At 37.7% G+C, this 25,341-nt stretch overlaps 2 protein-coding genes across 13 annotated transcripts in view; one reads left to right on the top strand and one right to left on the bottom strand.

Moving 5' to 3' along the window:
- The window catches only part of PUDP (pseudouridine 5'-phosphatase), an 81,735-nt gene extending 80,889 nt beyond the window's left edge, over window positions 1–846 (bottom strand). Inside the window, exon 1 of the mRNA XM_086768403.1 lies at window positions 676–846. Within this exon, the coding sequence (XP_086624529.1) occupies window positions 676–748 (73 nt within the window). The 5' untranslated portion in view covers window positions 749–846. The remainder of the gene's footprint in view (window positions 1–675) is intronic.
- Window positions 88–25,341, top strand: part of STS (steroid sulfatase) — a 111,895-nt gene continuing 86,641 nt past the window's right edge. For 2 of the 12 annotated variants that reach the window (XM_086768380.1, XM_086768392.1), the window contains exons 1-3: window positions 99–706; window positions 1,500–1,683; window positions 14,957–15,094. The gene's annotated coding sequence lies outside the window, so the exon portion shown is untranslated. Of the gene's footprint in view, window positions 707–1,107; window positions 1,243–1,499; window positions 1,684–9,066; window positions 10,882–14,956; window positions 15,095–25,341 lie in introns of those variants that run through there. The other 10 variants (XM_086768372.1, XM_086768306.1, XM_086768313.1 and 7 more) reach the window with 9 other exon arrangements.

Here is a 25,341-nt window from a genome sequence, read left to right as displayed (position 1 = left end):
GTCTACTGATACAAAAACTAGGAGATGACCGTCACAGCGGTTTCCAGCCTTTTCCGTTGGAGACTGCAGCTCTAAACGCTCAACATCTCTCTCCTGTGCCCCGCACAGCAGGAGCAACCCCCGGGGTAAGGGACTCGCTGTTCTCCCGCAGAGCTCCAGGGGCAGGAGCTCCTCCAGCTCTGCAAACGGGAAACCCACCCTGCGTCCCCGCTTTCCCTGGCTTTTAACCCCACGGCCAGCCTAACCTCCTTCAGTCCGCCACCATTAGGGGGAAGCGCCCTTTTCAAGCTCAGCCTCGGATCTTTTAATTCAGGGCGAAAACTGCCTGCGAAAGGCAGGGGATGGCGGGGAGGAGGAAATAAAACGTTTCCTGTTGCTTTAATCCCTTCAGCCGGGTTTAAGCAACGCCGCCCGGGGTGCCCTGGCTGCCCGCCCGCAGCGGGCCCTCCTGGGCCGCTGACGAGCGGCTGAAGGGGCCGGCCCGCTCCGCTCCCCCCAGCCCCGGGAGGCGCCTCGGCGGAGGGGCGGCGCTGGGGAGGTGAGGGGGCTGCCCGTCGCCAGCTATGGCCTTTTGTTGCCCCCCGCCCCTTGCCCCGGAAAGGCGGCGCAGTGGGACCGGCCAGCACGGGGCGGGGGTCAGGCCGGGGTCAGGGGAGAGGGGCGATGGCTACACACCCAGCAGAAGGCCGTCCATGTCAAAGATCAGGTGCGTGACCGGCCGCAGCGCGGAGGAGGACGGAGCGGACATGGCGAGGCCGGAGCAGCCGGGAGCCCGCGCGGTGGCGGCGCAGGCGCTCTCTGCGGCGGCGGCCGGAGCCGAGTGGGAGCGGGGCAGCGGTGCCGCCGAGGCCGAGCCGAGCCGGGCCGGGCCGCAGCCCTGAAGCGGCCGCGAGCGGGTGTTCGTGGCGGGAGCGCCGTTGGGCAGGGCGGGGCTGAGGAGCGTCGGTTATTTGGTTTGTGGGTTTTTTGGGGGTTTTTTTGTTGGTTTTTTTTTTTATTAAAAAAAAAAACTAAGTTCGTTTCTCCTCGTGGGCCTCTGGTGGTGGAGGGCTTCTGTTTTTAAATCCCCCTTGGCACTGCTGGCGGAAGGGAGTGAGGGGTTGCCAGCGTTTTGACGTTTCAGACAGCGTTTCCTCGCAAAACTTTTGCGTGCCTGTGTAGAGATTGACCAGGGTGATGTTACCGATGGATCATAACTGGAGCCATAAACAGAAAGGTGCAAAACTGTGAGGAAAAAGTAAGGTAGTGGTACATAAATCCATCTCTTAAGGGTTGCTGAGTGTGAGAATAGTTAATTTTGGGTTGTGTAGTGTTGTGGTGTTTATGTTTTTTCCCCCTGAAATGTTCAAGAAGTTCTGAAGTTCAAGAAACAAGCCAGAGTTCTTGAGATGAAGCAAAACCTTCCTGCACGGACACACCATCCGATTTCGGCTGGGCAGTGGTGAGGGAAGGAGGTGACTTTCCTCATCAGTCTTCTCTCTTTCGTTTTTTTCACGCAGTTAACTCACTGTTGGGCATCAAGATCGTTGAAACACCCCTTGCAGAAGCAGACGTGAAAAGAGCTGTATCAGGCTCCCAAGGTGACACGCTGGCTTGAAGACTTGTACCACTTTGCAGTCCTGTGTGAAGGCAACAGTTAGTTGCAGCTTCGCCTAAGGGAAGGCCTGTCTCTCTTGTCTGTAGGTAGGCCTCTCAGCCATTCATTTTTTTCTGACGGTGCCTTCATTTGAATTGGCAATACTTCACCATTTTAGCAAGTTAGTGGTGATTTTTAAAGCCTTAACTGTAGGTGTCCTACAATCATATTTGAATTTTAATTTAGCCCCCTTACATATCTTACCTACCCCAAAACCTATCCCTTAAATGAACTCTCACCTTACATTTGTGAGAAATAGCATAGATAGAAAGTCCTCATACCTCCTTGTATCTTGGAAATCAGAAGACAGATAGAACATCCTTGGCCTTTACTTTTACCTTTTTAATAATAAAACTTGACTTTCAAACAAAGTTGTTTGAGTTTTGGGTTGGTTTTCATTTATTTTTTTAACTTGTCTCATTTTGTAATGATTATGTTTGATAATACTGCTTCGGCCTTGCCTGTGTAGGCTAAGAAGAAGACTGCGCAGTGTCTTAAATGTCTTTTAAAAATGTCAAGCGTAGTCATGACATGCATCTGTTAGTTCTTGCGTAGATTTAAGAAAATAGGTCCTGTGCTTCCAGATCAAATTCTTCTCTGTAACCTTACAATATGAATGTCAAGAATGCCCACAGCTGTTTTTTTTTCTTCAGTAAACATTGTGCAACAAGTCAATGTTCCAGCTTTGTTTTAGATGGCAAATGTGTTTGTTTCCTTAGTAGTTTGCTTAGATGGGAGCATAGCTGGAATCAAAAGAAAGGTAAAATCTTTAACACCTTTTTGGGCATAATATATTTATCTATTAAAAGGAATAAAATGTCATTATATTAATTTCAGTACTTGTAATGGTAGTATTCTGCTGTTCTAAGACAGAATGTGTATCTGCTGTAAGAGTGTACAGTACTGTAGCAAAAATTTCAAGAGGGTGATTAATGAGGTTGTATGGCACTTGTACCTGAGGTGCATTTATCCACTTCCTAATTATCAAATATTCTAAAAAAAAATCCATCTTTAATTGTATTTTCTGGCATAGTAATACCTTTACTTGTTAACAAGAAAAAGCTGCATCTGTCGCGTGTCTTGATTCATTGTTCTAATTAGAGAAAAAAAAGTATGACCACAACTCCACCTCCTCCACCCTGCTGGTTCAAGCCTGTAAACCACCAGTTCATCTCAGAAAACGAAGGCTTATGCAAAACCTTTGAATATTTGAAGTGCAAATAAATCCTAAAGATAACCCTAAAAAGGTTCATCTTGTGTATTCCACTTTAATTTTGTAGGCTTTTTTTCATAATGGTTAAGTGGTCTGTGTTACAAATCTTATTGTGCACATTTCAAGACAGTCAGGTTACCTGACATGCTGATGACCTCAATTTGCTTTGCTTTACTCTGGCTCATCAGTGATAATCAGTGTAATGTTGGCTTACTTGATTCTTCAAAGCTACATTCAAACACAGGAAAATCTTCCCAATATAGACAAACTTTTTAGGTTTATTCAGTGTGACTAAGTCTCCTTACTAACAGAATGAAATGGGATTAAAGTCTAAGCAGAACTTTTGATTCATGCTGATCTAAGTTTTATTTGAGCTGTCTTATATTTGTCTCAGATGTCTCGGCAGTAGTATTGTTTGTTTGGTTTGGGGTTTTTTTGTTTGGTTGGTTTTTGGTTTTTTTGGTTTTTTTTTTTTTTTTAGGAAGGCATGAAAAGAAGCTGAGATTGAGAATTGTGCAATTGATTGAGTTTTTCTTTTTGTTTGCTACTTTAAAAAAAAATGTTTATTTTCAGCCTGTTTCAAGTGATAGTGACTTTATTTTAATAACTTTTGAGTTGTGGGAAGCGTACTGTGGTGAAGGTACAGTAACCATGAAAACCGATAGTTCATTATATGCCTACGAACCTGATGACTGCTTGTTGAGAAGGTTGAACTTCGGTTTCTGAGATGTAGTCATACAAGTAGACTTGAATCCTGCGAAGTCTGAAGAACACAGTTAACTTCATATACATTTTTAATTTAACTTGCTATCTGGGCACATATGAAAGCAGATGAATAGATCTTTGTCGAGTTTGAAATTTTATGGTGTTACATGGTATATATCCATGCTGGATGTCTGGGTTTTTGAATGACTGTAAATTAGCTGCCTATAGGTAGCCCTTCGTATCCAAAACAATTCTATTTTCTCTGACTTTGTAATAATATGATAAAATAACTTTGTTTTTATTGTTCCTGCTTGTGAGATAAGGTGAAAATACTCAGGTCCACATCTATGGAGTTATTAAGTATACAGCACAATGTTTTACATACACAATCCTCAATCTTTTTTTAACCTTTATGTTTTTGTTTGGATTTTCTTACCTTGAAGCTAAAAAGTTTTCCACATCACTGAAACCTAAGTGACTAAGTTATTTTCCTGGAGATCAAAAGATTCAGAATATGCTTAAGTGTTTTCTTAGGTAATGCACTTGTCTTAAAAATTGCAGTTTCCTATTTTCCTACTTCATTTTATACCTGAAACATGGATTCACTTACATGTTTTTAAACTGTTGATAGGAGCATCATGCACTATGTGTTTCACACAGAAGTGACTGACTTCATTTTTCTTGTTCTGCAGGTGCCTTGGCAAAGAGGATAAACAGATTATAATCCATTTTGGTTTGAATATTAAAAAAGAATCTAAAGACTTGAATAAATCCAGTAATTTAAAAGCTTTCACAATGATTTACATCATCAGCTGTTAAAACCACTATCAGTAACAAAATACTTGGAATGACTTAGAGTCAAATGTCATTTAATTCAGGTATCAGCTGAGATTCGCAAGAGTTGCTGTAGTTGAGCCTATAAACCCTCAGAAAATGAAACACCTCCCAGTGCTGGATGCCACCAAACAAGAGCTCTCCACCCTAAGAATATGAATGAAATGAATTTTATTGTTTCAGTTCATGTTTTTATGGTTGCAAAAGGGAAAATGAGGAATGTCTTAAGGCAATGAAATAATACCATACACTTGCTGATTTAAGTTGTGCTTTGTTGATTATGTAAGTCAAAATGTATATAGTCTTTAATGAATCATATGAGTCTTCTTACAGCCAAGCAGGTAGGGAGAGGAAAGCCATGCATCTTCTGGAGTTTTGAATTTGTTGCCAATTAAAGTGAGTTAGTTAAAAAGGCAAGAAAGATAAGGTGTTATGTTTCAGGAGAACAAAGTGAGGAAGATGTACATTGGTCATTTATAAATTTAAATGAGGCACTATAAAAAGGTTCTTAAGAAGCAACGAGGGGTGAAATTCTAGAAAAGCCAACCAAGCACACAAGAGGGAACGAGGTATCTAAGATAGTTTTAGATGTCAGTTGATGTAGTTATTGATGAGATCGTCCAACAGAATGAACAGTTTCTGAAACTGAAAAGTGAAGGCTTAATGCCATGCTTTGGGGCCTTTTTTGTTTCCATTAAGTCAGTGAGAATTATTTTTTGTCCTCTAGGGCTTGAGAATTAGCTTTTTAACATCATTTTTGGTCTTCCAGTAAAATATTGGCTGGACACAGGTGAAATGATCAAGTGATTAGCGATGCCATTGCAGTTGAAATCCTGAAGTGCTTAATGGACGGGTCCCGCTTAGCCTTAAACTTTCAGAAAGATTAGGGCAGAAGAGAATGCATCCCCAGATAAGATCTCAAGTGTTGTATAGTGTTTTGCTTTTCCTGTGTGATATGGACTTCCTCTGTAGGATTTGCAACTTTTACTTCTCTAAATTTCCATTGTTTCAGGAACTTAAAATATTATTGTTTTAGTTTTCTTTCTTGTCTGCATGTAAATTTTATGGCTATTTTTTTTTTCATTTTACTACAGTTTGATTGTTACGGATAATAGGAAAAAAATTTGTACTATCTATCTAAGCCAGAGAAGCCATAACACCATGCTGGAACATATGAAGTAGCTACTCTGATCAGGAAGGAGAAATGGTGAGAAGGGAGAGGAGAGGGAACAGTGTCAAGCAGACTTAGCCAGCTGCTTCCTGACTTCCTATTGCAACTGAGTTACGTTAGATATATAGGCTGTTCTTGACGGAGTGAGCTGGGATTTTGCCTTGGCTGCAGGAGTTGGCATACCTCCCAACCCTTTTGGGAATTTCTCTCTCCCTTCCTGAAGCTACTGCCTTCTCTTCCCCCCAACATGTGCAGACATGCAAACACGCACTGGTGGTATACAATTGTGGACAGCCAATGTCAAATACTTTTTGTGAGTACTAGCATGTAGGGCACTGACAAATTTTGGGGTGGGGAAATAGCCCCCTCATTAGGTTGTCCACCTACTTTAATTTAAGCATATGTTTACATGCCTTGAGGAATTACGTTCAAAGTGTTATAACAAAATATATGAGAAAATAACGTAGCGTTACTTCTTAATCTATACTTTGAACTAAAATTTTCTTAGCAGAAGATCAGTAACAGATACTTGTTTTCATAAAACATTTGTAAAACAAGAAACACCACTTGTAAATACTGATTCAGTTAGATATTAGGGATAGCTACAAGGAAGTGTTGTAGTTGAGTGCTGCCAAGCCAGTAAGAACCTGGTTCTTTTTTTTTTTTTTCTTTCTTTTTTTTCTTCCCCTCCCCCGGCCCCCAAAGCCACCTAGCTCCACCTACTAAGTTCATCTCAAACATTTCATCTTGGGTCCTGTAAGGTGAATCATTGCTCACAGTGCTACTGCAGGATTGAAAAATTCCTAGATTCCATTTCATGTGTTTACATATAGGTAAGACCACAATAAATGTTCATTATCTAGATTAATTATTTGCATTGAGACAGAATTGTATATCCTTAAAATGTCCGTCCAGACATTATGCTTAAAATTTTCTAAATCTTTTCGTGAATCTTTTGCTGTAATAGGATATCCCGTGTTCTTCCTCTACTCTTTTTTTTTTTTTTTTTTTCATTTAATAGAGTTTATTCCTTTAACCTTTCCTCATAATTTATGCTTTCTGAAGCTTTTCACATCTTGATTACTCTTCAAGATTCTAGTTTTTCTGTATCCTTAGTGAAGTCCAGCGCTCAGGTAAATTTTTGTAGCTGTGTGTTTTATAAATGGCAAATAGAAAGGCCATCTACTAATTGACTGCCATCTTAGTCCCAGATACAAAATTCCTTTGAATTAACATAAGAACTGAATTACCATTTTTGCCATAGTTTTATTTTGTTCACTAATGAATTATTTGTAATTCTTACAAATATTTTTTACTCCTGCTGCTTAGTCAGGTTGTTCCCCGTTTTGTACCAACCCAAAAGCTGAAAACTGTTGTTGCCACTTGTGCCATTTCATATTTTCCATATGGATCAATTCTAGCTGTAGGCTCATTAATTAAGAATGGTTAGTATTCTCTTTCAGTGAAGTATAACACCAGCAACATATCTAGCCCATGAAGAGCTTAATACCTCTTCATACAGTTTGAAATAGTTTTCTGCATGTTTAAGTATGAAAAATTATTATCTTGTAAGCCTGGCAAGGCAGCTATCTGCAAGAAGCTGTGTTACAGAATGAGTTGTTGTATCACTGTTTCAGAAATGTTGTGTGTGTCATTTAAACCAGTGGCTGCTACAAGCAATAGGGAGTTATCATATTAGTGACCACGTTTGACAACCTGGCTCCATAATCTGTTTCTCACTGACTTTTCTTTTTTTAGGCCAACAATTATGCTCTCATCTGGAAAAAAAAATAGACTAATGTAATTATCCAAAAGCTATTAACAAGACTTATAATATAAAGATGGCTGTATATCCTAATTAAGTAGGATGTGCCATCCAGAGACTAGCCACCTTGTGTTGTGGTAATGAAATAAGGTAGAGTTGGGTTGTATTCTTGAGTTGCAGAGCTTGGAGGAAAGCCTAGGTGCTTCAGGAAGCATAGAGCTTCACTGGGTAGATCCTCTTGACACTGTATCTCTACCAGCGTCTTCTGGGGTGATGTCTGCACTAAAATTTTCTAAAGTTGGTGGATATATAGTAAACCCTTGCCCACCTGCAATTTTTCAGTATATTTGGCTGGGTGATTAGTGCTTTTTGAAGGACCTTACAAAGGACTTTATCTGAACCTTCATCTGCTTTTTCTGACTTCATCACATCCAGGAACTAAAATAAAATACATTATCTAGTAGATCCAATGAAATATATTTTTCCTGTCTGGTCAAGCTCATCTTTCTTTAAAGATCCTGTTCTATATGTGACTTGAGATAGCTTAGACAAGTAGTGTTTGATAGTCAGAAACTGGGTGTAGCAACTACAAAACCCGACCTGTATCTTTATTCTGGTATGGCATAGCTGATATATTCTTCCAGCTAAACTCCTATATGTAACTCTTAACTAAGCACAACCATGGGAAAAACAAACAAACAAACAAACAAACCAAAAGCGTTAGACCATGTCCCTGAGTTCCATCCCTAAAAGCCACAGATGTTACAAATTCATGTAATAGTACTCCTACATCCTTCAGGATAACTACATGGCTACAGATTTTTTAGAGTGAAACTTGTCACTGGTGTTTTTGGACTAAGCTGAAGAATGAATGATGTTTAAACATATTTTTTTACTGAAGATTTCTTGCAGACTAAGTAACCTCTAACAACCAATAATCCGATTTGTATGTACAAAGAACAGCAGAGCTCTACCTTTTAATTCTGGATATGTGTGACTTTAAAAAAATATCTTCTGAAATTAAATAAATTCCTTGGGTTTTAAGAAATTAACAAATGTCCTTTATTCCATTTTTAGCTCTGTTATTGCTGTATTTCATTGGAATCCCTGTTAAATACAAGTTTGTATTGGCAGATTTAGCATAAGCATTCAGATGTGCACCAACATTCAACCAGTCTAAGACAGCGGTGTTATTATTGTGATTCATTTTTACAAAGATGTATGTACTGTACCTGGTAGATGAACAATTAGTGGTATGATTAAGTTCGATCCTAAACTTTTAAAGCTTTGGCAGAGATGTTTTGATGAACTGAACTGAAAGGTCTGCCTTACTGCAGCTCTGTCCTTCCACTAGAATCAGTAAATCCAGTCTTTCATCCTTCAATCTCCTTTTCTTCCCAAACGCTATTTAATAAATAATTTCCTTTACCAATTTCCTTTACTGATGAGTTGAACTATATTATACATATGAATGTTCATATATAAATTTGTAGACACTGTCTCCCACTGGATGACCAAAAGACCAAAGTATTTTAAAACAAATTATGAAAGAAAAAACACAGTTGGACTCTGTGTTCATATCCGTGTGGAAAACAAACCAACCACGAAAACACCTGTTGGTCAAACCAGATAATGTAATCCATTAACAACATAGATCTGCTCCATATCATTGGAGAATACGTTGCTGGGGAACATAGTACTCTACCATAGCCTAAATACAGCCTCCCCGTTGGCATTTCAGTTGTCAGTCCTACTTATACTTTGAAGTCATTGAGTAACTATCACTTTAGCAGTCTTTAGTGATTTCTAATCAAACACGGAGAAGAAATCCAAACAAAGAAAAATGCTCGGTTCAGTCTTCATTCAGTGCTCAGGTTTGGATAGAGGAGAGGGAGGATGTTTGTTTTTTCACTCATTAACTCATTGTAATTTGTTGCATACTGGTTTAGCTAGAATGAATCAATCTTTTTACACTGTGTTTTGTTTTTCTATATCAAATGCCTTGAATTGTCACATTAATTAGCACAGGGAAGTCTGCTTTTCATTCAATTCATCTCTATTTTGACATACATATCTTTGTTTTATCACTGCTTTCTTCTAATTTACATGATCACAAGTTTTTTAATTAATGTTGCTTAATAATAATTTGTTCTAATAGAATTTACTAAGTAAATAGTTATTATACACCTCTGAAGAGTCGCAGTGTATGTACTTAGAAAACTTGATGAAGTACAAAGATTTCTGTGTTTTGCCAGTGGATGTTGCATCTCATCTCTTGTTCCTCTCATAGTGCTTCTTATGTCTATACGAAGGATTTTTTCTCAGTACCTTCTAAAATATAATTTATCTAAATATGATTAATCAAAGAGATTAAAAACTAGCTGGCTGTTTACTTCAGGGAAATTGACAAAATTTTAAAAAATTATATTTATTTTCAACTGTTAATGTTTTCGACAACTGCAAGACATGACCTGCAGAGTTTTTCAAAGGTTTAAGGCAGAGCTAGCATTTCCTGTTTGTATTTGAGATAGAGAAAATGTTGATAATTTAAAATTGTTTTAAAATTGTTACAGTACAATGCTCTTTTAAAGTAGAGGGAGGAGAAAAGCTCTGAACAAGCTGTACTGATTTCTTGAACCACAGAAAAACATAATGTAAACTTTGCATTTAGACAGCTGTTCCAAAACTTTGGTTCAATTTCATTTTTCCCAATCATTATTAACTTCAATATTGTGCCTGGAAGAAAAGTAAAATTTTATGTTTTAATTTAAGGCTTAAATTCTGTTAAGTTTCATTGGCACAGATTGTCACATATCTTTGGACATACGTCTTTCTTTTCCTGATCAAGTTTCCTTATGAAAAATACATAAACTGAGGTAGAGAGAGGAGAATAATACATAAACTAGCTAGCACTTTTCGAAGTTTAATGAATGATTTTTCATATCAGGGTCCTTGAACTTCCTGGGAGCAGTCATTTTCTGGAGTCACATATCTAAGAAACTGCGTAGTGAGCAAACCAGGATGAGCAATGCTGTATATTGTACTGCAATACAGTATTTATGTAGAGAGAATTTCTAAATAGTTCTGTGCCTCAAATGGAAAAGTTTGAAAACCACTGATCTGAAATTATACTGAAAAAGATGTTTTAATGTGGTTTCTCAGAAGTTGCTGTGTGGATATTCTGCAGGAATACTTACTGTGTGTACTGAAGGCAGAAATGTACCCAAGATTCTGGCACTGCACTTGTTTTCCAAAAATACGATGCAAAGTCACTAGCATTTGAAAAGCCTAACAGGAGATATTCAGCAACAAACTAAAACAAGCACCTTGGTTATGCATGGGTATATATAGATTATGAAAACACGTTGAGATTGTTTCCTACTATTGAAGTAGTGTATTATCAAGAAGTGCTGTCAGCATTGTAGAACAATAAGTTGTCTTTTTCACTGTTTTCCTTTCTTCCCCTCCACCCTTCTCTTTCGGTTCATGTGACTGGACTTTGTACCCATTTTGTTTGAAACCTAGGGACAGAAACTGAAACAATTCCGTGCTGCAAGGTAAAATGCCCCTCCTGCTCCTAAGTCTATAATTTATATATAGGTTTTTTGTAAACGTTGAGGTCACATATAATTGGAGTTCATATTCTTTCATAGCTCAAAGCAAATTCTTCATCACAGGAAATTAGCAATTATGAGAAGTAATAACATATGCTGTGGTGTCTTTTCCTCATTAACTTAATGCAATGTATTTTATATAAGAAAGAAAAAAGGATGCTAATACTGTCTACTCATATATGTAAGATACTGTCAGCTGTAGTGGCAAATTATTTTGTAACAAAATGCACTTTGTTATTAGGTATTGCAGTGGAGTAGAACATTCCCTGTCTACAATGGGTTAAGAAGAGTATAAGCTTTACTTGAATTGTGAAAGCATTTTGAACAAAAAGGAAATCAGAGTGTTTGTGAACTAGAACATTTTCCAGCTGTGCGACAGTGATTTTTCTGTTACCACTTAAGCTCTGGTTGTTTAAAAAGTAATGCTAAAAGTGTATGTAATATTGATTACAGACTCTGTTTCAAGAATCAAATGGAAATAAATTGTTAAATAGTTTTGGAGGGCATTACGTTCTGAAATAAGTTTGTGGTTTTGAAGTAACTCTGGTTTGTGGAAGTGTATGTAATCTGACAAAATCGATTTGATTCAAAGGTGGAACCTGGCAAGACTTAACTGTAACTTTTTAAGTGATATTAAATAAATCTAATCTCTTCCATTGTGATCACATGGACATGCAACCTGCTTATTGGGGGTAAACACAGCTACTGAGGGGCTGGTATCTATACAAGGAATCAGTGAGATAGAGAGAATGAGAAGGAATAATAGAGAAAGAGAAAAGGTAAGGAAAAAATCGTTACTTCTGAATAAAATGTGTCTGCCAGGCTTAGACAGAAAGACTACATTCGGGCAACTGCATTGAGACAAGAAGGAAGATGAAAGAGGAGAAGCCTGTTGAACCAAAACAAGTGTTGAACAGAGTCTGACCACGCATATTGCTTGCTCTCCGATTTTGTAATGACTTGTTAATAATATGGATTCCGTACATCCTATTTTCTCACAAACATACGTTTTGCTTCTGCCCTTAGGTGCTCTCTAGGTGGATTTTATTAAGTGCAGACCTATATTAAATCCCTGTCAGTCCAGCAGCTGAGGCTTCTGTAATACCAGGAGCGCCACAGTTGCCAATAGGGAGCACTGTGTACTGCTGGCTGGTGGAAGAGCCGCTGTTGTAGGGAGAGAGACGCGAGAAGGAGCAGCATCAAGAGTGGTAGTGGTAGACTGGGAGTGATGATAGTGGTACCTGGGGAGGCAGATTTGGCAGAGTCGAGCAGCTGTATACAAAAGAGATTCAGTGTGAGTTTAGATGGATGGCACATTCATATGGGATTCTTGAGTAGGAAAGGATTTGGAGTAGAGTAGGGCATGGTTTAGAAAGGTTAGGATTGCAGAAGAGTTTGTGACGTGGCTTCTTAATTGTATGAGAGGAAGTTTGGAGATGAGGAGGAATGAAATAAAATTAATTCAGAGTGAGAAGTTTAGGGTGAGAAGAGGGACAGGAGGAAGACGACATTTGAGATGGATTGTTAAGAAGTGCTTAACAAGAATTGTGGCTATAGCACTCTCGGCTGTGAACATACAAGTTTGAACTGCTTTGGGTTTGCAGTGATAATGATCTTTTCACATCCTGGAATAATGTTTTAAATTAAAAGATAATGGTTTAATAATGGCCTCTCCTTTTTTTTTCTACCATGCTAAAGAATCAGTTTATCAGTGATAGTCATAAGAAAATCTTAGAGTACAGAGCTCAGGCAGACTTGTTTTCCTCTGACATTGTCTTAAACTAGACAGATTAGTGGTTGTATAGTGTTGTATGCAAACATGCTTTCTTCAGGAATCCCCAGTATTACAAAATTTGTTTAATTAGAAGTCAAAGTCAGTAAACTAGAAGGTTTCATTGTCCTCTTTCTTTTTGGTCAGCGTTTATATTCTGCACTGCTGACAGAACTGGCAATCATTATAAAGAAAATTAGAAGCTGTTGACATGGATTAGTCATTTACAAAAGTTACTCTTAGATATGTAAGAAGCGTCCCGTCTCCAGTTCATGTAAGTTAATGTAATAGACAGCTGGATATGTTGTCTGTTAGAGCAGTTGTCTAATAATAGCAGTAAAGAATTTGTCCTGAAAAATACGTATTGAACAGAGGGAGTGGAATGTTCTTTCTCACTGACGTGCAGAATCCAGTGATGTACCTAAAGGCACAGAGTGATCTAGTCGAGGATGTCCCAGCACCTTGCAGGGGGGTTGGACTAGATGACCTTTGAAGGTCCCTTCCAACCCTAACCATTCTATGATTCTATGATTCTATAAAAGTCCTTTCTAAAAAACTTACTTGAAGACATTCTGATATGATTGAAAAAGTATATTATTCGCTTCAAACATACTTGCAGTGTGCTCCAGTCCAGGAAAAATGATAATGAGACCCCTGGAGCTGTTATTGAGAAACTTAAAAGGAAATTAATACTGGTGTACCACAAGAAAATGTGTACCACAAGAAGATGGAAAAAATGCCTTTTTGGAATACTTCTTATATTTATTTATGTTTTTAAAATGTCATACAAAATAAGGTGAAAATGAATTGAATTACTATAGTATTGAGCTAATGATAATTTTCATTTTGTTGTATTGGGATTTTGCCTCTTAGCTCCTATGTGTGAAGGGATGATGTTCTGTTCTAATAGCAAGAATTTACAAGTTTCCTAGAGTGTCTATGAAAGACAGAAAGAAAGAACTAGAGAAAAAAAGGGAAGGGGAAGGAGAGGGAAGGAGGAGGGGAGGGAAGGAGCAAGAGTTCTCACACATGGCAGAAGGAACCTTGATACTTTGTGGCTTAAATTACTGTTTTTCCTGTATTGCTGTAGTATAATATTTGCATTTCTGTACTATTTGTCCGAGACTTTTCTTTTCCTTGTCAGGTTCTGAGAACTCACTTAGCCTCTTCTTGTATTGCATGCAAATATTTTTAGTCTTAGAATTATTTATCGGTTTAAATATCCTTCATTTTAATACTTTCATTCTAATTTATTGTTGCCTAATCCTATGATATTTAATTTCTATCCCTCAAGTATTTTCTAAGCTAAGTATATTCAGAATTTTCTTTTTTTTTTTTTCTCTTGATGAGGGAGTAAGTTGGTTACTCCTTTATATGCTTACTGAAATTTATAAATGATCAAATCTTCTAATTGGGATAAAAAGTTGGCTAATGTATATGCCTTATTTTGTTAATGTCTTTGCCCTTTGGCTTCCAGATTTTTTAGAAGATTCTGATCTGTGTAGTTTGCAAACAGGCAGCTAAATAACCACTATGCAGCTCATAATCCTTTTCCTAATTGTACAACTGTTCTTTCCAGGGTAATTATTTTTCTGGTTTGTAAGACCTCCTAATTTCCTGAACCTTGCTATTCGTTTTCAAATCTGTTTTCCAATAATTGTATTTGATTTTAAAGCTCTTTTCTACTTTTAGTGTTTACAATAGGTAATGCTAGTGGAGTATCTCTGCATTACAGCTGGTTAGAAAATGACTTACTATCTTACTCCCTGCCCTCCCCCTCACCCCCATCATTTGTGAAGCTTTTTTAATCACAATGCTATTTTGGTAGAAATAAAAATTATGAATGGATAATTCTGTTGTCTTTGTTCTAATTTTGCATTAGGTCATTAAAAATGGGTCGTTTGGGGATTAATATTTTAACACTGTTCAAAATAACATAGTAAAAATATCTCCCACTCCAAAAGAAGAAAAAAAAAGTGATTTGGTTTCACCTTGTAAATGTTAAACAGACTATTTTTCTAGGTGTAAAAGTAAAGTGGAACCATTTCATTTTTAAATTGCTACATTTTAAAAAACTTTTTACTTTAAAATTCCTTTTTCCCCCAACTAGAAAGACTTTTGTTGAAAAAATGCCAAACAGTTTGTAATGAGACGTGTTCATGACTGTTTACAGAATGAGGACGTACCATTCCCTGAGTATTAGTTGTATGATAGAAGAAACATAACCCAGGTTTTCCTTTTTTTCAGAAGCTGTGGAGAAGGAACTTGGTCTTCCATAAGCAGCTATACTTGTTTATTATAAATGTCTCCTAGTTGTGTAAATTAAGAGGAAGGAGAAGCTGTTCCTTTATGTCTTGTGAGCCTACTTTTTGCACAAGCAACACTGTAAGTAATTTGATCTCAAACTGAATTATTTTTTAGTTAAAAAGCTTTGCCATTTCTATCCTTGGTAAAAGGTTAACTTTCAGAATCTAGATGGATTGGATCACAGGAAATAAAGTTTTGGCTAATGGTAATCAATGAAAGTAATTTGCTATTGGATCCATTCATACTTTTTTCCTTTTAAATGTGGTTGGTTGGCCCTGGCTAACAGCCAAGCACCCACACAGCTGCTTGCTTGCTTCCTTTCTCCCCTCTCCAGTGAGATGGGAACGAAAATAGGAGGATGAGGAGTGAGAAGATTCATGGGTTGAAATAAAGACAAGGAAATAATTTGCCAAGTACTGTCATGGGCAAAACAACTTGGGGAATTTAACTTAATTTATTGCCAGGTAGCATAAATATTGAATTACTTATTGGAGTATTGGGAAACAAAAAAGGACAAAGATTTAAACATGCAAGAAAAACACCTTTCCTCTCACTTTCCTCACCTCAGCTTCAGATTCTTCTCTTCCACCTTCCTAGTCTCCACTTCACACCTTCACTCCAGACACCTCCTCCTGCTGCATTAGTGCCACAGATCACACTCAGTCCCTTCAGAGAGGCACAGAGGTGGCACAGGAAGGCCATATGAGTGCTTAGCCATTTCCTTCTGCCGTTCCTTGTTGCTCACTTTTTTCATGTCTTCTGGTGTGGACTCTCCATGGTTTGAAGTCTGTTTGGGCGCATACCTGCTCTTGTGCCCTCCTCCTCTCTCTCTCTGCCCCCCACCACCCCACTGTGTGGGAAAGAACACAAAGGTTGGACATAAGTAGTAGTCCAGACGCAACTATTTCCTCTCAGTTAGTTTATGTATCTTCTAATACAGCTGTACTCCGTCTCTGCAATGGGACAGATTGAACTGCTCCTTGTGGACAAATGAGAGGGCTGCTTGCAGTATCCCATTCTCCATCAAATGATTTGGGCATATCTATATCATACAATAAGTACACCATTACTATCTCTTCTCCTACCTCTTATGTGACAGGACAAACTTGTGTGTCACTGTCCTGTGATAAGAATGAATGCATCCCCCATGGTGTGATGAGGGTCAGGGGAATACATGTGATACATGAGCATGTGAGTAGATGCATTCCAGTGACATGACCAAAATGTACACTCTCCATGTGAATTGTTGAACAGTGCCCATGCACATTAACAGACTTGTTCTTCTCATATGTCAGGAGATCAAGTGTGTTTTCTTCTGTGACAAAGACCTCATGGAAGAAGATTATAGGATCTAGCAATGACTGGCCAGTCATAGGCTGTTTTGGTTGCCTTGTAAGTGTGTAGCCCTTAGGCAAGAGAGCAACAGGGAGTAGGCTGAGCACCACAGCCAGGCTGAGCTCACAGTCTGTTGGTTGATCACTTCTGACAACAGCTTGCTTGATACATCATCTGGCTTGCGTAACAGTGGGGAATGTAATTTCTATTCTGTCAGAACTCTGTCACAGATAAAGTTTATTTGTCTGATCAGACTTCTGATTGTAACCTAAATATAGGGTTGACTATAGCTGACTTCAATCAGAGAATTAGCAATATTCCTATAAAATAATCTTTGCTGTTGGATTATACTCTTATATCAAATATCTTTTAATTTGAGAGTAATGAAAGAATAAAATATTTAAGATGGAATATTCATCAGATTGCTATACAATCTGGAAAGGAAAAATACTTATATGCATCCCTGGGAACAAAATTTTGCAACTAAAACTTATGAAGAGTTGTTCCTAGTTCTCAGATTTCAGTGGAATTACTCCAGAGTAAGAAACTGTTCCACCAGTAAGACTGGTAGAGCACGTTATACTAACTGAAAAATGTATTGGTTTTTTATTACACAAAGGTTTTTTTCGTATCTAATGCTGAGCACATAGAGGCAACCAACTCTCTATCAAAGTGGGATTTATTTTATGTAACTTTATTCTTTCTGTATACATCTAGTGTAAACAAGGTGTTTAGGATCTCTTTCTAGTCTGTGGAAAAAGATCATGTGCATTAATTCCAATATTTCATTATACCAATCTTAAGAAGACAGGAAGCATAGAATCATAGAATAGTTTGGGTTGGAAGGGACCTTTAAAGGTCATCTAGTCCAACCCCCCTGCAAAGAGCAGAGGCATCTCCAACTAGATCAGGTTGCTCAGAGCCATGTCCAACCTGGCCTTGAATGTTTCCAGGGATGGGTCATCTACCACCTCTTTGGGCAACCTGTTCCAGTGCTTCACCATCCTCACTGTAAAAAATTTCTTTCTTATATGAAGTCTAAATCTATCCCCTTCTAGTTTAAAACTATTACATCTTGTCCTGTCATAACAGGCTCTGCTAAAATGTTTCTCCCTGTCTTTCCTATAAGCCACCATCAGGTACTGGAAGGCTGCTAGAAGGTCTCCCTGGAGTCTCCTCTTCTCCAGGCTGAACAGCCCCAACTCTCTCAGCCTTTCTTTGTAGGAGAGGTCCTCCAGCCCTCTAATCATCTTTGTGGCCCCCCTCTGGACTCACTCCAAAAGGTCCATGTGCTTATGTTGTGGGCTCCAGAGCTGGACACAGTACGCCGGGTAGCATCTCATGAGACCAGAGCAGAGGGGGAGAATCACCTCCTTCAGCCTGCTGGCCACGCTTCTCTTGGTGCAGCCCAGGATGTGGTTGCCTTTCTGCGCCAAGAAAGTTGCCAGATCAGGTCGAGCTTCTTATCCACTAGTAACTCCAAATCCCTCTCCTCAGGGCTTCTCTCAATCCATTCCCCGCCCAGCCTGTATTTGTGCTTGAGATTGCCCTGACCCAGGTGCAGGACCTTGCACTTGGCCCCGTTGAACTTCATGAGGTTTGCATGGGCCCACCTCTCCAGCCTGTCAAGGTCCCTCTGAATGCCATCTTTTCCCTCCAGCGTCTTGATTGCACTACACAGCTTGGTATCGTCAGCAAACTTGCTGAGGGTGCACTCTATCCCACTATCCATGTCGCCGACAAAGATGTTAAATGGGAATGATCCCAATACCGGCCTCAGAGAAACACCAGTTGTCACTAATTTCCACTTGGACATTGAGCCATTGATTGCAACTTTCTGAGTCTGGCTGTCCAGCCAGTTTCTTATCCACTGAGTGGTCCATCCATCAAACACGTCTCTCCTGTTTAGAGACAAGGATGTTGTGCGGCACAGTGTCAAATACTTTGCACAAGTCCAAGTAGATCATCCTCTTAAGGTGCCTGTCTCTTCCTGTTAATTGGAGAGGAAGCCTAGCTAATTAGCTCAGACTAAATCCATAACTGAAAGATGAATAAATTCAGAGGGCTTGTTTTACTCTGAGTGCCTAGTTGATATGGACAATCTAGGCATTCAGCTTCTACATGGGTAAAATTAATACTGGCTGAATGCAGCCTTTTCTCAGTTTCTGCATTTGGTACAATCAGTTGTATTGAGAGCCCTTAGGTGTTGTCATAATGCAAGTATAAATAACAATAGAGCTGTTTGAAAAATAATAATCCCACAGTTTGAGAACAAATTAATGCAAATGCAACTTCTGCTTTCTTTAAGTAAAACATCTTTTTGGAAATGGTATAACATACAGGATCATGTTATTTATGTGCTACTTGCTGGCTTTATGTAAGAAAGAAAAATTAACTGTTCATTTCACTAAATTTTCTCTGGTTAACCACTTTGATTAGAAAAGTAGTTGTAAATAGGGGAAAATGCAATAATTTTACATTATAAAATCCAAAGCTTTGATCTTGACAGAATCCAGGGGATACCAGTGAGTAACTCGGGAGAAAGATGGGGATATTTGGGTTTTGAGGTTTTTTTCCCTCCTATTGTGTTTCGTATTTTCCTCTTACAGGCATTTGACGACTACCATTTCAGTGAAAATGCCTAGAAACTGCTTTCAAATTAAACTCTCCTGTTAAATGGTTGGCCTTTTGTCTTACTGGCCCGCCAAAGACTTACAGCAAGACTTGCACAGCAACCTTCTAATTTGTGCAGTATCCCTGTGAAGGCAGTCTGTTGGTGGAGTTTACTGTCTTAGTTCAATATTATGTGTAACTAGACTTTTTTTTTCCTTTTTAAATGTTTTGTAGACTAATCCTTTGAATACGAATGGAAACTCAGAAGAGACTGGTTTGGCTGTAATTGGGTGAAGGTGAAGAGACTGTAACCAATCAATGAGGCAAAGCTATGGTTCATGTGTTGGTAGAAATCAAATGAACATAATGAAACTCTTCTGTTAATTCCATGTCTAAGACTCACAGTCCTGTAGAGCTGTACAGTTTTTATCTGCTTGCTCATCGTAAAAACAGAAGCACAAAGTTTTAATCACAGGAGTTTTTTTTTTTTCCTTGTGTCCCTTTGACACTCTTGAAAAAGGCAGTATGAGGAATATTCATTTCACACATCATCTAGTTCTGGTATATTAAAAAAAGAAAACTATGATGGCTTTCAAGACTATTAATAGCTAGCTATCATGGATCAGTTTAGCTAAGCCCTCGAAGTATGTAAGCAAGTGTCTTATTACATTTGCTAATATAGCATTATAAAGTTCTTATTCTAATAGGCATACACATCAAAACAGATACTTAATGATAGCATATGTCAGCAGCTTCACACATGTTGTCAGTCAGTGTCATGTGATATTTACTGAGGTTGATACGGATTTCAGAAATGAGGCTTTCTTATCTCTCTCATCTTTCTGTACCATCAACATCTAATAGTAATTTTTAATATATTTATACTAAACACGAAATGTACACGGAGAGATACAGACCTAAAATCCTTGGGAAGTGATGAACTGAAAAGACAGAGCAGAGGTGCATCTTTCATACATGCTCACATGTTTTAGTAATAGCAATGTGCAATTACTAAGTCTGAAAGATTTAATTGTTTAGAACACTTGTCTGGTTTCCAGGAAGTGACATGACACAGTCACTAGTAGTTAATCATGATTAGTTGTTTTTTGTCTTTTTTTTTTCCATAGAATCATGGAATCATTTAGGTTGGAAAAGACTTTTAAGATCATCTAGTCCAACCATGAACCTGACGCTGCTAACCATGTCTCTGAGCTCCAGTTTGCATCTCTTTTAAATACCTCCAGGGATGATGACTCAACCGCTTCCCTGGGCAGCCGATTCCATGCTTGATAACCCTTTCAGTGAAGAACTTTTTCGTAATATCCAATGTAAACCTCCTCTGGCACAACTTAAGACTGTTTCCGCTCAGCCATTTTTTTAAATGAAAAGATTTTTCTCTTTTAGTATGGTACATAACTGGCAAATAGGATGTCTACCTGTGTTATCTTGTGATTCTCCTTTATTATATTGCTGACCAGAGCCCATATTAAAAATTAAATTTCTAATGAGCATTTGGCTAACAGAAGGAATATTGTGAAACAGTAATCATGGAAAAGAGTACATGCTCTAATGTGTATGCAATTATACAGGTTTTTTATTACAAATAAAATACTGGCATTATATAAAAAAAATATAGTATTTTCTTCCATTCAGGTAATAATTTACTACCAGAAATAATTTTTATTATTTATTTATAGTGTCATTAAGTTTTGTAATTTAATTGAGATTAAACTAACAAATTCATAAGAAACCAGTTTTAAAATATACTTAAATTGAACTTATATATGGTGGAGGCTGTATGGCTTCGTCTCTTTGATTCAGAGCCAGTTATTAGTCATGGTTAACAAGAAACATGATTATTTGTTCTGGTGGTTTTCCCAGCTCGTGTTAAGTGAAATTTCTGTCTTGGAATAGGACAATTTTTAATATATTAAGTATAGATTTTAATTTATATACATAGTTACCTGAAGTTTAATATTAACATCTAATGGCACTTTTCAGAAAAGTAGTCCAGCTTTTTTACCGGCACAGATATCAGTTTACAGATGCAGACAAACCCAGCCCTCTTTGCCCACGCCGTGAGAGGGCTGAATGCAAATCAGTTCCAACCTGGAAAACAAATAGTCATCCTAATCTGACACAGAATGTGAATTGCCTGACCAGTAGGTAGGATGGAAGATTTCTTTGTCGCTTAGATTTTTCCAGAAAAAAAACAAACAACTAATAAGTGTGTGAAATGTGCCTGGACCTGAGGAAATGGGAGGAGCACGTCTGACTCTAAGGGCTGGAGAAGATTCTGAGAAGGTATCTTAACAGGGAGGAGAAATAGCAAATACTGAAAAATCAGCATTAAAGAAATTGTGAGTTTACACTATTAAAAAATATATATATTAGAAGTAATCCTATTAGTGAGATTGATTTACCAGTGATCAATTAGGATGCTGTAATTGACTTTTTGCGTGGTCTTGCCTTGTTGCAAATGCAAAGTAATGTTTGTCTAAATGAATTAGCATTAGGAGGAGGCCAAAAGCATATGATTTTATTTCTCTTTTCACGCTCATATGACATAGAAGATCAGCAGATATGACTGACTTATAAGAGAATAATTAATTAGGAGATTTGTATAAATCTTAAGCTGATACAAAAAATTATTAATTGTATATGATATTACTTTACAATTTATTACAGTTTTAAAACTTTTTTTTTTGTTTCTCATAAAGCTGAGGAATTTTTTCTTTACAGAATCTTTCTTGTTTATTTACAGTATAGTTTTTATAACTCTTAGGGAAATTTTTGGAGTTCTGACGTTAGTTAAGTGAGGAGGTTTTTTTGTGGTATTTTGGGGTTTTTTTTGCATACCGCTTAAGGATAGCACAGCATTTTTTAATGAGATTAATATCTTTAAATGGTGCTTATTTCATCAGAAAATACTATACCTTCAAGGATAAGGTGTATTAAGCATTTTCTCAAAGGATTCTTTTATATTAAAAAAGTAGTTCAGAGATGAATTGCTTAATCAAACTAAATAAAAATGCTGGGATGATTCAGTCGGGAAGAGGGGTTTGAAAGATTTTCATATCATTGTTCTTGTAAGAGATGCATGTGTCTGTAGTAATCAGGATAAGGATGAAACAACTAGCAATATCTTGAGCCAATTATGCCGAGGGAGGGGGAAAAAAAAGAACTCTTTGACTTCTATATGATCTGCCAAAATTTTTTAATGTAGAAAACTAAAAAGTTTTGGGTAAATGCATATGAAATATCCACAAATAGTGCATTATATCTATTTTTTTTTTCATCCATTTGTTCTTATGTATTTACATTTAATTTTTTTAATAGAAATAAAAAATATGTATTAGAATCCAAATAATGTAATTTGAAGATACATAGAAAAAGTAGGATATATGTGTATATGCACCCACATGCCTATGCAGATGTGTGTATCTATGTATGTATGCATGTATATATGTTCGTATACAATAATTAAAGTATGTAGTTTGAAATGGCATGTATGAAATCTGAATTCTTATATGACTCTTGCTGTAGCAAATTAAGCACTTTCTTAAATCTGTTCAATTTAGCAGCAACCTTGGGAAGAGAGGAGGTAGTGTTAGTCCTGCTCTATCACAGGGGAAGTGAAGCAGGGATTAAAAATTGTAATTATGTGTCCTACAGGCAGTCAAGGAAAAATCTTGCCACCTCAATCTAGAACTTAAGTCTTCAAAGCTGGAGTCTATTGCAGGAACATCTAAAGGATGTTGAGGAAGCAGAAAAATAGCAAATTGATTCAAAGCAAAAAAAAAAAAAGAAAAAAGTTAATTGGTTAAAAGTGGACTAAAACAAATTTATTAAGATAAAAAGATCCATGAGGACCTATTGAATACAGTGTTCTTCTGTCCAAAATATCCTAAATATTGACTGCCAAAAGCTAGAAGGGCACAGTAGTAGAAGAATATACTTGCCAAGTTTCTTATGTTCTTTCCTTAAGCATTTGGAGTGGCTGCTGTTGGAGATTAAATACTGGGTTAAGCGAAAGCTTTGATAAAATCAGTTTCATGTTAGGTCTGCATATACCTGTCTTTTCACCATTAGAAACCCTGGTATGACACAGACAAGCCTCAGCATTCTCAGAGCTTCGTTCTTCTGACGTCCTTCCCTTTTTATTCCTCCAAATTTCTTTGCTGTTGTCCGTTCCACTCAATTTCATCCATCCAATTTTTCTTACTTTGCAAGCACATCCTTTTAACACGCATGGAAGTCTGCTGCAGGGAGAGTACACCAGAGAAATCATAGTTGTTGGGATTAGTTGTTTTTCCTGTTTCCTTGTTGATTTCACTTCAGGGACATGATATCAGGTGGAGGCAAATAGCCCAGTGTGTTAGAGTGTCTACAGATACTCTTTCAGACTGGAGGAGTATCCAGCAATATTGTGACAGAGGCATCTTTCAGTGAGATTTGTTTTTTGTTGATTAGCAAAATGAGAAATGGAAGTACTAAATGAGGCTAACGTCTCCAGGAATAGATCCAGACAGTAAGAGATTTTCAGCCACTTTGCAGATAACAATGATCTAGTTGATATTTGGCATGACTATTGTTAATTTTGCTGTTTAGATTTGTTTAAAAATATTATAGGAAGAGGCTATATAACATGTACAGCTGAAGACTGTAAATTTTGACCAAGGTGATTAATATTCTTAAATATTTTGGTGAATAGGTTATTTTCCTGCTGATGTGTCTCTACACAGACTTGAAATTGCTTTAAAATTCAGATAAGTGGTAGACAATTGATTTCTAAGATATTTCACTCATTTTTGAGATTTCTTTCATTATGGAAAAAAAAAAATACAACTACTACTCTGGTTTCCAGCAATAACTTTGCTCAGTAAAAGGAAAATTAATTTGCTCTGTTCACTAGTGGTGAAAGACCCCACATATATTCAGGAAGACTACTCTCCATAGTTCCATACCTTCGAATTAAAACACAGGATGTTTTGCTTGGACCAGTTGAGTTAAACCTTGGAATTACGGTTTGTAAAACTTGCAAAACAGCTAGCTTTGTGCCTTTAAAATGATAATTTTATTAGTGGCAGAAGTATGTATTTCTAGGTTTTATTCTGACAGTGTGAAGCCTACAACAAAACTGAGGGCACTTGGTAGTAGTGTGGAATAAACGTGCAGGTCCTGTGAGCAACCACGCAACTCTGTATACAATGTCACCAACATATATGTCACCCTTTTCAACATCCCTGTTACCATGGGCCTTGAGACCCGTGCAGTCTGAGCCGTGGAGTAGGAATATAAGATAGGGCAGCAGGTTGTTCCTGTCCTGTGGGGTCAATGTGTTAGCTGTTTCTTGCAACACGTGGGAAGCAATTCATGCTTGTTTATCCTTTCAGGAAAGAGTGGTAAATCTACAGCACAGATTAAAATCTGTACTGTGGCAGGTGCTACACAGCTTCATTAGTACGGTAATTTGATGAAGTGTTGGTTAGGTGCATCCTGTCAAGCAGAATTGTGTTTAGTGTTTTAGTCTTAAAGTTTGTGTATGTATTTTTCATGTCTGAAGCAAAGTAGATTGCTTCTCTTGAAGTGAACCAGGCAATGATCTGTTCCCACAATGGTAAAGCTGGGATCTTTAGGTGTTGTCATCTGAAGTCTAAACCAGAACTGTTGTCATCAAAGTAAGGTCAATGGGTTATAAAGTGTACATTAAGCAGTAAAAAATCAGCTTATATACTTATTAGTCTTTTCTCTGTATGTGAATAAGCGCTAAAAGAGTTAAAATTCTCTTTGCACCTGTACTTTCTGACAGAATGGCAAGAGTGAAGGTTGGGAATAGCTTGTCTTGATTGATCCCCACTATCCTGATCTCTTCTCACTCGTGTCAGTCTTACCAGCACAGGCTCTTCTTTCCAATCAGTTCCTTTATCTTCTTAAATCATAACTCCTCAGTTCTTTCATTCCAGACACTCCCAGTTTTCTCACCTCTTTCCCTCAATTTGTTTTCCTATCCACTGTCATACTGCCCCTTCCGGTTTCTTAAACCCTCAACCAGTTCTCCTCATTTCAGCCTGTAGTTCTCATTCCAGCTGGATCTCAAGCTTCCCTTCTTGCTTTTTATTCAAGTCAGTGCAAGCTCTTCCAATTTGGACTACTTCATCTTGTCTAGAGATACTTTTACCCACCACACCTCACTGATTTATGAATCTGTCTCTCTTGATGTCTAGTCTCTTTGTACCAGCTCTTCCAGTTCTGACTTCTTTATCTTCACTCCAGTTACTTTTATCTACTATAACTCACTGATTTACAAGTTTTTTTTCTTTCTTGACGTACTGTCCCCATTCTCTCTGGAAATTCTTGTTTCTAGTTCCTTTTCC

The sequence above is a fragment of the Chlamydotis macqueenii genome, chromosome 1 (genome assembly GCF_036417535.1).
Source record: "Chlamydotis macqueenii isolate bChlMac1 chromosome 1, bChlMac1.mat, whole genome shotgun sequence".
Classification (NCBI taxonomy): Eukaryota; Metazoa; Chordata; class Aves; order Otidiformes; family Otididae; genus Chlamydotis; species Chlamydotis macqueenii.
The sequence above is the reverse complement of the archived record's forward strand: the minus strand, read 5'-3'. Positions and strand labels throughout refer to the sequence as shown.